The sequence below is a fragment of the Mya arenaria genome, chromosome 11 (assembly GCF_026914265.1).
Source record: "Mya arenaria isolate MELC-2E11 chromosome 11, ASM2691426v1".
NCBI classification, from domain to species: domain Eukaryota; kingdom Metazoa; phylum Mollusca; class Bivalvia; order Myida; family Myidae; genus Mya; species Mya arenaria.
Genome location: NC_069132.1, coordinates 70,131,005 through 70,144,713, shown reverse-complemented (window position 1 = coordinate 70,144,713; position 13,709 = coordinate 70,131,005). Strand labels below are relative to the sequence as shown.

The following is a 13,709-nucleotide window of genomic DNA, read 5'->3' as shown; positions in this document are numbered from 1 at the left end:
TATTTGTTTGAGAATTTCTTCTAGATTTTCCTCCGACAAACCATTTCTGAATGAACTGTTTACCAGATTTGCTAAATCTGAATGTACCTCCGGATCTACTACTTCACTTTGCTGAAACTTGTCAAACAGTTTCTTGAAAATAGATTTCGACTGATTCTCTGTCGTTTCACTGAAACTTTCCCCGAAGGATTCAGACTGAAATTGTCCCTCAAACTCATCTTGTTCATACGGAACATCAATGTCATGTTGACCCTCATCGGGCCACTCAGAGTTCATAATGTCATTTATACACTTCTCTTGCTTATCAAGACGGGCATTTTGTGCATTCACATTCGAGTTGAGTACTCGCAGTATCTCAAGCACCTCATTCATTTTTCCGCCATTACTGTCTTTCTGAGAGGGTTTTGAGCTACTTTGAGTAGTTGAAGAGCCCGCTTTTTCAAGTGGAATCTTCGTCGACATTGTCGACGTTTTCTTTCCACTAGAAACGGCCGAAGCCGCAGCATTCTTCGAAATTTGGACTTCTTTGTCCGCCATTACACACGAGGGGATATTTTCGGCAATGCCGGAAATAGCAAAGAAACGATGTCGTAAAATTTTACGATACGTGTTAAAATACTTCTGCGAACAGAACAAAATTAAACTAATACGAATATTAGTTATATATCTTGAAAAACTTCTATTCTTTAATAAAAAAGAAACTACCAAATAGTTTCAAATATTAGAAGTATAACTGTATTCCTAAGAATACATCGACGAAGCAAACTTCGTCACGGTCGAGTGTAACTCAGTGAATAGGTCTTCACTGTACGAGTTACAACAGCGCACTGATTGATTACTATACGGTCACTGCACATCTCATTTGATTCCGGAAATAGTATGACGTAATAGAATTAAAAAAAAGGCCCTGCTTCATAAATTTCGGCTTTGTTAAAGCCCAAAAGCATTCTACAAGTGCAGGTCATGCAGGCTTGTTCTGAATTAGACTACTGTGTACCAAGACAAGCATGATTTATAAAATCATGTGACCATTTTCTCTCAATTTGACTGTTTCCTTGACCTTGGATCTACTGATAAAATGGGGGATCTGTTGATCACACGGAGTAATAAATACAAACAATATCATTCAGTTTCATTATTCTATATCAGAATATGTTTATTTCCATGAAATTGCCCTTACAGTTTAAAAAAATAACTTATAATAAAAAGGTGACCCCTGAAGCCACTGGTCGACCTTTCATGCATTATGATATTTTGTGATACCACAAGTACTCTCCTTCACTGCCCAGATCAAATCATCACAAAAATACAATTCAATAGGAGAATAACATTTTAATACACCAACAAAAAAGGACTACAACACGTTTTACATGTAACTTTTATTGGCTAAAAATGAAAATGGATTTTTTTTATTCTTTTCAACCTAAAAAATGTTTCATTCCAGTTTTACAACTATCGGTGATGCAAAACAATAGTTTTGTAAATAATATTACACATTTTACAATGAAATGACAATGATATAAATATGTTCAATAGTATTGAACACATTTATATATTGAATACCAAAAATCACGAAAGTAATTATTATCATTACAACTAAGAAAACAACATGACATTTATATGCTAGTCTAAAATGAAATTTTAAACTGTCTGTGAGGAAAAATGAACAATAAAAATATCCACAAAGCGATTATTCGGTCCAGCGATGAATACATTGGCTGTTTGTACACACATAGTAGAGCCGCATCCCCTCCTGTAAGAACACAAAGCCCATATTAATGCTTCAATTTATAAAAATGTATTATAATCATAAGCCACAAGAATGTAAATTAAAGTGACACTCATATTCAAAATCAATAAATACACATGTATAACAAACATAAATGTTGAGTGATAAACCTTTACTACTAACTAAATAATGCATTTAGGGAAAATATTTATTACTGACAACAATATTGTAACAGTGTATTTAATAGCTGAAAACACAAAAATATTAAATGATTGGTGAGTGCTAAAATATTAACTGTGATCTACTATCGTCTCATAAGGTAGAAATACTGTGTTTTCTGCACATTTCTTTCAATTACCAGTACAATCAGTATCCTTTATAATAAAGAACAATTGTTTTTGAAATTTATTCAACCTGTTTTGGTATATTAAAACAATTGCGGTAAGAGTGCATCATTAAACTTTGAAATCCAAACTGCAAAGTCAAAGAAGGTTTACTGTTAAAAAATAAAGATTTTCTTAAAATTGAATTGACAGTATGTTGATTTCAGGTTCCAGACTAAAATAACCAGACCAGCACATTCATTTAACTTCTGGACTAGAAATCGGAGGGCTTTGCAGGTTGTCACTGAGGCATTCTTTCAGACAGTTTTTCAAGCTAGAATAACATGATTTACTAAGGCAATTTATTATTTCTTACAAGACGAACAACGTGCATGGTTTGGTTTCGAAAAAGGGCACAACTGTAATATGTCACTTTCAACACTTTCATCGAAGGGCACCTTGGTTATATCTGACATATCATCTTTGTCATGAGTTAATAGTGCATAGGAAACTCGGGCTGCACTCACCCCAACACCCCCCCCCCCCCCACACACACACCTCTTTTATTTCCATATAAACTAACATTGGTTTAAAATGTGTCCTTAATCAAGGCTGTTTTTCCCATTTTTTTAGCAAAAAAAACCCGACTTATACCCTTATATTTGCATCAACAATAAACTACAGTCTTTAAAACATTTTTTTTTAATTTGATTGGGGAGCCTTGGTAGCTCAGCCTATCAAAAGGATAGTTCAAAAAGCCTTGTAAAAACACTAAGGCACAATTTTGTTTAAATTGTTTCATAATCCATGAATGTAAATTAATATCAAGTTTGGATTAACAAACAAACCTCAGCACGGGTACTGTGAGACTGGAAGAAGACTGATTCCTTGTGACCGCATCTTGGACATGGATGGTCATCTGTCCGAGGCAGTGTAGGGTCAGCGATAACATCACCGATAATCTGTGTCAGCTCACTATAATACATAGTTTTACATTTACAAATAACCTGTCACAGTTTATAAAATATCAACGCCTATATGCTTTCAAAATATCTCAATTATAAAAATGAAGCCTTCAGTTTATCCAAAAATAAAATATGATTTGTATTAGACAAAAAAAACATTAAATTTATTGATTAAAATTTTAAATATTAACAATCAATATGTTGTTACATTTTCCCCAAGAGAAGAACTGCCAGCAATGAGCAGAAAATTTGAGTCATTCTTTAATTTCCTGTAGTTAAAACATTACTGCCAACATCCCCTAGATTTGTAACTGAGTCTATTTAAGCAGGCCTTAAGGCAGACATTAAGGGAAGTTTATAAGTATATTACTCCCTAAAATGGACTTAAACTTCCAAAATTGAGTCCTTGGAAGGACAAAAACTTCCATTATTTTGGGTAAAACTTCAAAATGTGAAGATATATCAAAACCTTAGTAGCGTCAATGCTACTTTATGGCCGTAGAATTCCGTATTAAAAAGAAGTGTTTGAAATAAATTTTGATTGCACATTATTTGAATTCTTATCATAATAAACGGAAACATTCTTAGTGTTTATGAGATTTAAACCACATTAAAAAAAAAAACTTCCAACATCCATGGCAATGAAGTTCAAAATTCCATTTTCAAATTATAAATGGAAGCCCTTGGTTGATAGGCAAAATATGTGACAGGTTAACAATACTTACTCCACTTCATGAGTGATTTTGTTCACATATATGCAAGGGTTTTCTGCAATCTGTTGGTAGTCACAGTTTCTGCACTGAAAAAGAAAATGTATTTCAAATATATATGCTTAACATTTTCAAATGGTCTAACTCTTTAATTCAGTACATGTATCTCTTTAGTCTTAATTATAAACATTTAACCTAGTTAGGGTTTTTGATGTACCATTAAGGCAATTTGGGGCTCATATGATTGTTGATAATGAATTAAGCAAAGATCAAACTGCTATTTAACAACTGTAAATAAACTGGTCTAGAGGCATAACCCATGAAGTTTTCTTCTTTCTTGTAACAACCCAATAAATATTATTGATATGTTTTAAGAGTAAAAAGAAAATATGTAAAACTAAAATTAACTTAAAACATTTTTGGTCTTTAAACTTTGCAAAATAGATAATTTCTAGACCTTTTCAGAAAGATCTAAATAATTATAACTATATGAACTATAGATATATTTATAAATATATATATATTTATTGAATTTTAAGTAATATCAGTCACATATCAGTAGCGTAGCCAGCATTCTATTTATGTTGATTCATAATTGTGCTAGGGGGATCCAGGGGCATTTTTCAAAGCCATGGTGCAATTTGATACATTCTGGGTGTTCTGATGTGCTTTATTTAGTACTTACTGTGTTTTTATATACAGTACACTCAACGAGTTAGACCCACTTTCCTCGCTCACTCCGAGGGATAAAGTCGATGATCGCGGGTTTCCTCCGAGGGTAAAACTGTTGCCCTCGCTAAAATCCCCCCGAGTTCCTCTGAGTGGCTGGCTTACCGCCGAGTTTAATATAAACGATAGCGTTGAGAATCGTCCGATTTTATGATCCCGCAGCGAAACTCCGTGTCTAATCAGATAAGCAAGAAATCATTCTTGTTTAGAAGTTATTTATTTTTATGCTTATGCACATTGTTAAGCGTAAAAGATTCTTACATAGACCAACGTTTAATTTGTATTTATGTCCGTAAACGCCAATTGAATATTGTCTTGAATTATAAACATTGAATCATTAAAGTATATCCACTAAGTTATTGCATCATAAAGCAGCCGACTATTTACATGATTCTGAACCATGACCTCTGACGTCAAGCGCGTGATCAATACAATGTAGAATATACTATTTATTATTGGTGGTTAAAAATAGCTATGACGTTTCATGGAATTTTCCACAGAAAACGAGGCAAGAAGGCATTCAAAACCATGCGCTGTGAAAACCATGCGCTGTGAACTTTGAAAGCGTGTTTGACCTCCTGATTTTCCGAAAACGTGTAACCTAGATTTTCTCGGAAGAAATGTGTTTATCAGTCATTAGCAAAAACACGTTTATAAGATGCATGTGCAACTAGTGAAATACGACTGCATTCTTGTGGTAAGCTAACTTCATGCAAAACGGGCAGAGGAAAAAGAATAATAGCAAGTTACTGGAGCCGTTGTAATCTGTTGAAAATTTTTATAAAATAAATATAACTTTAGCGTAGATTCTTTTCTAGTGTCTGCAGAGTTTCGCGGAGTTAACCCCTCCGAGTTCGTTATTCTTCGGTCGACTTATCACCCTCCGAGGGCCTTAAATTCAAACTCCGAGGAACGCGGACAGTCGATAAAATCATTGTGTTGGCCGCGATAGCAAAAATCCGCGGAGGGAAACGGAAAGTGGGTCTAACTCGTTGAGTGTACTGTACATACAATGTATCTAGGGATAACTTGATAATTCTTAATTAAAATACTTACAGCATACAGAAGATTCCTGCTCTCTTTATCTTCCTTTGGATACAGCATGTTATTGCTAAAATAAAAAGTACAAACCTAAGTATGTATAGATTAAAATATACTGACTAAAATATACTGACTAATTTAACTAGAGACTGTTGTGCAATATTTTATTAAAAACAATACCTTTTCATTTAGTATATAAATGTACACATAAAACAACCAAAGCAGAAGTCAAAACAATATGTTAATCAAAGAATTGTTTTTCTTATATATGCAAAAATTATTATTCTGCGCATAAATATTACTTTACAATTGATTAATAGACAACACATATTATATGACGTATCGCGAAATTGTGTGACATGGCAATCGGTGGCTAATAATCTTCACAAATATGTGACACAAACTCAATGAATACCATTCTTTACAAAACTTGATTCCAACGAATCCAGGACCATCATCGTGTTGATCATATAGATCCATTTTAACTTCAATTAGGTGTTCTCCTTTCCCCAAAACAAAACAGAAATGTCCACTTCCGGGTAAATACTGTCGCTTACGAGAATTATAAAAAGTAAATTAATTTATAATTCATCTTTGTGGAACAGGTACCCACAGATGAAGAAAGTATCACAATATATAATTATAATTTCATTGATCATTAGAAGAATTTGTGTTTTGTTGTGGTTCACCGATTTATCTTGACATCTTTTTTACGTCAACTTGTGAACGTAAGCGATCTCTCCAGGTTCCAGCCGGCGAGCTACAAGTCTGTATCCGTGGGCCGTATACGTGAGTCATTCAATAAAATAGCAAGCAAACATTTAAACGCGCAATTGTGTAGCCTTGACCAGGTAGCGGATAAACGAAAAACATGTGGCTCAAGACCACAGTTATCTGCCCCCCAAAATGCATCTGGGTACTCAATAAGATGAGATTTACCTTTGAGTTGTTAAAAACTGATTGCAAAATGTCCAAAAGACTATATATTCTATTAAATTTGTCCTGAAAATCTTTGAATTCATGAACTTTTCTGCATATTTATCACATTTATGACTATATTAAAGGTTGTGTATGCCTCAAATGAGTGTTTACAGGCCTTTTTCAAACTTTAACAGTAGTGGCAGATAGTTTTATTTGTGTAAAACATTGCTTTTGTGTCTTGCTTGCAGATCATGATGTGCCAATAAGCTCCAGTTAGCTGCGGCCTTTTCCCCAGGCGGTAGTCCTGCAATCTGAATCCAGGAGATGCAGCTCTGAATCCAATATTTCAGAAGAATGAAGATGTAATTCAACTCTGTAGTGCTTGTTTGTGTGTAAATGATTCCAATGAGTGAGATTTATAGCAAATCAGGTGTAAATAAGCATCTTATTGACAATAGTGAAGTGCTGTACTCTGAATTTAATGCCAAATCTAGCCTTCAAAACAGATTCTTAAAGTATTTTTTTTTTAAAAATGGGCATAATAATGCTATCTCTGCATTTTCTACATCATGTAGCCACCTCATACATGAAAACACTAGCAGTTGTCATGAATCTTTAAGTTTTGGTGTGTTTTTTGCCATTTCCTTTGTTGCGCCATTTGTCCCGGAAGCCAACAATTTGGCATATAGTGTTGTTTAGACTGTCTATTAACACAATATCACTAAATTTCTTGTGTTAAACTGAACAGTTCTGTTACCTTTGTATATAAGTGGACCAGAAAAGCAAAATTTTGACAAGTTGAGGCATTACAGTTGGGCTCTATGTCATTTTTTATATAAAACACTAAGCCGATGAAGTGGAAAAACCTTATTTTGCTTAGAAAAAAAATCTTAAAAGAGTAGGCAGGCCAGTTTTGTGGTGCTGTTCTATAGACACCATTAAAAGCTACAAGGAAAACTTTACTTGGTCAAATTATTCCAATGCATAAGGAAATAATGGCTCTTCAAAGGTTTGCGGCTTAACATTTGAGGGAAATGGCTGTTTCTGCTTTTTATGAAAATACCACAGGTGCTAATACTTGTCTCATTCATTTAGTATTTGATATATCATTGCCAAACTTTCAGTATGTGTTGCATATAGCCTGAAGCTGAACTATAGGAGTTTGGAAGTCTGTTTCTGAAAAAATGTTGCTATATAGAGGAAGCTTTTGGAGGGGTGGCCTATTTTAAATTGTTATAAATTCTTAATTTATACAGCTATCTGGTTGAAATTTGGCCAGTTGACAGTGCTTAGCCATAGAATATTGGTGTTTGAGTATGAAATGTGAAAATCTTATATTACATAATATAAATTAATAATATATAATTTTCTTATATATTTTTGACATTTTTAAAAAAAACTACTTTCACTTTCAATTTAATGTTTGGAAATAGTTCCAAATGATGGTAACTAATGAATGAAAGCCTCACTTTCAATTCCAAAGTATAAATGGAGGGATTTTTTTAACATAGGAAGCAGACCCAGGAGGAACTGTCTGTTGAAGACCCCCCCCCCCCCCCCCCACCAAGCTGCCCACCAGAGGCCAAGCTGTACTTGGTGTTTGCCAACATGCTGTAATTTGTAAGTACTTCAAGATAATATATTAGAAAATGGTATCCAAACTGAAGTACAAAGTGAGACAGTTTGGTCATAAAAGCCCATTGAGACTGTTTGTTCCATTCCTAAATGAATTTCTTTCATGTTGTCAATCATTTCTGATGTGGCTTTGATAATAATATTATTTTCTAATGAAACTGCTGACTTGTATCAGTCTTTGGTCTGTATTGTGCATCTATTCACACATTTTGTTTGCTCTTTTAAGCAAACATTACAATAATTGCAAATTCTATAAGCAATTAAACAAAACTTACTGCACATAGGATGCAGAATGATGTTTTATTTAGTGTGCATATGATTTTCAGCTTATGGACAAGAAAACATATACTTTAACAATCACAGCAACACAATGAGATCCCAATTTTAAAGAAATAATGCCACCTTTCATTAATTCATTAATTCATTCTATCAATCATTCATACAGTACACTCCACGCGGAACTACCACTTTCCTCGGTGACTCGGCGGCGTTTTTAATTTTTCGCGGATTTCCGCCGAGTACGCAACCTTTTTCCTCGCTAAATTTTACCGAGTTGCACCGAGTTAGTCGTTTTCTATGGAGGGTTTTATTGCCGGTAGCGCCGGTGATCGTATCGATTTATTGACCTAATCGCGGAACTCCGCGTTTTGTGCATAGCTACTACAGTACATTGCTTCTGTTAAAACAGTATTAAATAATTAGATAATTAATTTTTCAAAGTACAGAAAGTTTCTTTAAAAAACAATTATTGTAAATTTTCATCAGCATCGTCAAACAACTGTTGTTTTTCACATTATGTAATTAAAAGATATACCATAGCGTGCGTTTGTGTTTGTTATTGTCTTCTTTCTCTTACTATATTAAGGTGTTGAGAACTTAAATAAGATTGGAGTAATGAAGGTGTTGAGAACTTTGTAAGTGTGAATATTTTTCGGTCTTTTTTCCCTAATTTGCATTTTACCTGACTTATTAATTTATCCGTACTTATCAATGGTTCTAAACTTATTTATAACGCATATAAATGTAAATCCTTCATCAAGGTAATTAAAATCCCATTAAAGACCATTTTATACATGCATTGAACTGAATAACACATTCTATCGGCTTTAGATCAAACAGTCACTCTGTGTGACGTCACATAACTCACAGTTTTACCCACGAGGATCTCATGGAGAGCATGTATATTGTTATGCAGGATTAATGTGTCTGAGTGGTGTTTTCGAATGTAACTGGAGTATTGCATTTCCAACTTCAAATTCATCACATTAATTAGTTACCTATATCATTGAATGTGTTGACTTTTATTGATGATTCAATAAGTATAACTGTACATAATTGCTTCATACAGTCTATAAGTGTGGTATAAGTTTTAAAGTTTATTGGCAGATGTCATGTCTTTGTTTTCTTAATCCCTTGATTGCCATTGTTGTTTATTTAATCCTCCAATAAATATTTCACACTTTCTCTTTCTACATGCAATACATCGTTTAGGATGGGTATTTACTAATTAACTTGTCACAGTGGTGTACTATACGGTTAGGTAATCTAGCCAGGATAAAAGATGAAAATCAATAATCTTCGTCTGTGAAACTTGGTAAGTGTAAAATTACGATTGATGTCCTTTGGGTGTCCGAAAATTAGGTACGCGAAATAAATTATTTTTATAAACAATTACGGGTGTAGCAAAAATTATCAAATAAATTAAACAAAATTAGATAGAGTGGGAGATTCTTATCGGTTTTCCTCCGAGTTGCGCGGTGTTTTTACCTCCGAGTAACGCGGCGATTGTAAATGTACGGTCCACTGATCATCCTCGGTGGGTGAACGAGTAAAAACGCCGAGGAAAGAGGATTATGATCAATTGACCTTACGACAGGATTTGATTGACAGGTCCTATCAACCAATCAGAATACAGCGCTGATAAGCCGTGTTGTTATCCGCCATTTTGTCCGTCAAACTGACCAGAGTCCGTCATATACATGCATTGACATTTCCTCGCCTTTAAGTATTATGGTAAAAAGGTGTTGTAATGACACTTGTACTTCGGATACAAGGTAGCCAGAACGGCGTGGAATTCGTTCCATTTCCGAAACAAGCAAGAAAAATGCAATCGCTGGATCAGACTCTGTGGAAGACATCAACAACAGTTGAACTTCGAAATTTTGAAAGATCGTTCAAAGGCGAAACATCTATACGTCTGTAAAAAAGTATGTTTCTGAAATAACTAGTTAGTTGCTTATAAGGGGGGCAAATCAATCCGCTTTAAATTTGTTTAATACTGAAGTTGTCCGTGACCTAAATTAGTGTTACTATTTTTAAACTTTAAACATCGTACATTTATAAATGCTTTCGCTTGTGTTGTCAAATCGGCAGAAATGGCCATTTAAGATCAGGTTCAACATGGACACGATTGATTTCATTCAAGATAGAGCTTTTTTAGTTGATACCGTAATATAAGCTTATAAACTGCTTCGCTTTCAAAGTAAATTAGGAAATATTGTACAACTAATTTTTTGTCCGAACCAGCGCATGCTTCCGAATCTCATCTACTTGTATGGTTACTATGTAAACAAGTTGGAATTCTCACTCCTGTATTCAAAAACAAAGGAAAGTGTCAAGACGTTACAAACTACCGTGGAATAACAGTCTTGCCAGTCATTGAGAAAATTATTGAATCTGTGATAAAACATAGAATCAATGATACCATAATAGACAAGCAAAACCCGGTCCCTAGACTTACCGAAATACGATTATTTACCGAAAGACGGATGAAATTACCGAAAGACGTATGAAAGTTACCGAAAGACGCCTTCTAATGCATTTATTGTATTGTTTTTATATTAATATTATACAAATACATTACCAAACCAAATTTTAGAGAAAAATATTAAAATATAATGATGTAATAGGCAGTTGAAATTTCAGTGTTCGAGATCGAATTTCGCGTGCCGACTCGCCAACCGAAAGACGGATAAAAGCTTCCAAAATAATCAATTATTCCAATTAATGATAATCTCATAATATCCATATAACTAAAACACACTCATAAAAATGAAAAAGTTCATGAAAATATTTACTTATTGTTCAATTGAATAAAGACAATGTGTCAGTGAAATGGTTGTCTCCCTTCGCCAATCGAAAGACGATTTAACGCAGGTAAAACTAATTTATTAGTTGTTGTATTATGAAAATGATTATGAATTTGGATTCAAATAATAGCATTTATATTCTTATGGAAATGTTAGATCAATTGTATATACAGCATTTGAAAGTATTTTGGAATATACTTGAAACATTGCCTTTGAAATAGGTCGAAAATGTCGCTAAAATCATTTTCTTTAACTAACTTAGATCTACAGTATAGTTCAGAGCTTTCAAATTTTAATTTTTGTTTATATGAAAATTGAAAAAAAAAGAAGTTTTTAAACAGCGAAGTTCTCATCTTCAGATAAATTAGCTTACTTATGGACAATAATAACCAGACCACACCAAATACACACAATCAGGCGATGTTTAAAACAACATAATAATCACCCATTGTATGACACCCCACAAAGTAGCGGCACGTTTTTTGGGGGACAGTTTGGTATTATTGAAAGTGTGTTAATTTGGGTAAACCCTTTTCGGCTCTGTGACACGTGTTGAGCAAATACCATAATAATTACGCATTAAAGGACCGCATTACGTGTACATTTATAATTGCGGGTGATTTTCACACAAATTGACTGCTTCATTTGAAGATTCATAAATAACAATTGCGAGTAAAAAGGTAAGTTATTGCTGTAAGTATTAAAGAAGTCCAAATTAATAGAACTTTACACTCTGAAATCATTAATGATGGATGAGTTTCCTTGTGCTATATGTGCTGGAAATGCAGGCTATTATTTCTAATGCGCACCATGATAAACCATAAAAAATAAAGTATTTTAACTTTAACTGTTTGATTTCAACGATGAAGATATCTACATAGTTAATAATAAATATTGCACATAATAATGATACATAATTCAATTCGGGCAACATTATTGCCATGCACATATGAACTTAGGTAACAACAACTTTCTTTTCTTCATGGACATATATACGCATGGTGCATTCAAAGGTAATTATTAATATATTCTTATAACTCAATCTCAATTTTATTGTTTGTATGTCTGACACATTTGTTTGTAACACAAGGTGAATTTTCAATGTACATTTACCATAGCTTTTGTCATTAACATGTATATGTCTTTGTCAATGATTTAAATACATATTGTAAGTTAATCATTTTATTTTGTATTTGCAGCATTCAATATTTCATGTAATTTTATTATGTGTATGACTTATGTTTTATGCAGCCTTCCATGTTCGATGTTAATCAAATGTATATGTCATGTATGTAGAGAAATGATGAAAAATAAAATAAAAATTTAGTATTAAGTTAACTGTATATATTTGTTCTTACTTCACCTTAAACATATCAATAAATCGTATTTTGGTTGAGAACAGAAGAATACTCTTATTGGCTAAATAAAGGAAATTCTTTTGTCAAAAAACTTATTTCTAGATATTATTTTAATTTTTTTGGCTACAATGTGTAAGATCATCAAATATATATGAATATTAAAAATAAATACAATAGCAAGCGTCTTTCGGTAAATTTCTATCATATTTACTCCAGTTTAACCATATCCATAAATCGTATTTCGGTTGACGACGGGAGATAACTCTATTTGACTAAAAAAGGGAAATTCTTTTGTCAATAAAGTCATTATTTCTAAATATTTTTTTTTAAGTTTTGGCTACAATGCGTATAATCATTATATATACAAGATTATTTAAAAATAAATGCATTAGAAGGCGTCTTTCGGTAACTTTCATGCGTATTTCGGTAATTTTATCCGTCTTTCGGTAAATAATCGTATTTCGGTAAGTCTAGGGACCCAGCAAAACCCATACCAAAGAGGATTTACAAAGAACACATCTCCACTTCATGCTTCATTAGTATTAGAAGAAATAATTAGAGAATGTAAGGACAACAAAGAAAACGTAGACATAATATTGTTGGATGCCAAATCAGCATTTGATGTAGTTGACCATAAACACTTACTCAGAAGAATCTATCATATGGGAATTCAAGATATGCATTGGACTTTACTTAAGAATATTCATGAAAATACAGCAAGTATAGTGCAGTGGCAAGGCAATAGATCTGAACAATTTCCTGTACTACAAGGGGTGAGACAAGGTGGAGTACTCAGTGCTGATTTATATAAAATTTATGTGAACCCTTTACTGAACAGACTACAAGACAAGGAGATTGGTTGTAAAATAGGAACAACAAGATGCAATGCCACAGCCTGTGCGGACGATATTACATTGAACTCTACAGTGAAGAAAGAAACTCAAATCCTGATTGACATAGCTGAAAACTTTGCAAAGCAAGAAAGATACCATCTTCAACCCAAAAAAACAGAACATTTACATATTACACCAACTACAAAGAGTGCTAGTAATGTTGAAAATGGAACCTATACAATTAATGAAAATGTGATAAAAACTGTTGACTCTACAACCCATCTTGGAATTAAACGTACATCTACAAAAGCCCAGTCTACGGAATGTAATACTGACAATAACATAACAAAGGCCAGAAAAACACTGTATAAACTAT

The 13,709-nt window shown here is 33.3% G+C and overlaps 2 protein-coding genes across 2 annotated transcripts in view; one reads left to right on the top strand and one right to left on the bottom strand.

The window, feature by feature from the left end:
* Positions 1-1,125: 1,125 nt before the first annotated feature.
* LOC128209593 (DNA-directed RNA polymerase II subunit RPB9-like) lies at positions 1,126-6,071 on the bottom strand. Its single transcript, XM_052913692.1, has 5 exons — positions 5,913-6,071; positions 5,513-5,567; positions 3,743-3,816; positions 2,901-3,027; positions 1,126-1,753 (listed from the first exon to the last, which is right to left on the bottom strand). The coding sequence occupies exons 1-5, from the start codon at positions 5,975-5,977 to the stop codon at positions 1,691-1,693; spliced, it is 384 nt and encodes a 127-aa protein (XP_052769652.1). The 5' UTR covers positions 5,978-6,071; the 3' UTR covers positions 1,126-1,690.
* Positions 6,072-6,231: 160 nt separating this feature from the next.
* The window catches only part of LOC128209590 (lipid droplet localized protein-like), a 38,042-nt gene continuing 30,564 nt past the window's right edge, over positions 6,232-13,709 (top strand). The window contains exons 1-2 of the transcript XR_008257032.1: positions 6,232-6,286; positions 6,667-6,780. The gene's annotated coding sequence lies outside the window, so the exon portion shown is untranslated. The remainder of the gene's footprint in view (positions 6,287-6,666; positions 6,781-13,709) is intronic.

Coding starts and splice junctions, on each gene's coding strand:
- LOC128209593 (XM_052913692.1), bottom strand. CDS start 5,977: ATGGATCTATATGATCAACACGATGATGGTCCTGGATTCGTTGGAATC. Junction 3,817..5,512: donor GCAGGAATCTTCTGTATGCT/GTAAGTATTTTA, acceptor TTTCTTTTTCAG/TGCAGAAACTGTGACTACCA. Junction 3,028..3,742: donor AAAATCACTCATGAAGTGGA/GTAAGTATTGTT, acceptor TATGTATTATAG/TGAGCTGACACAGATTATCG.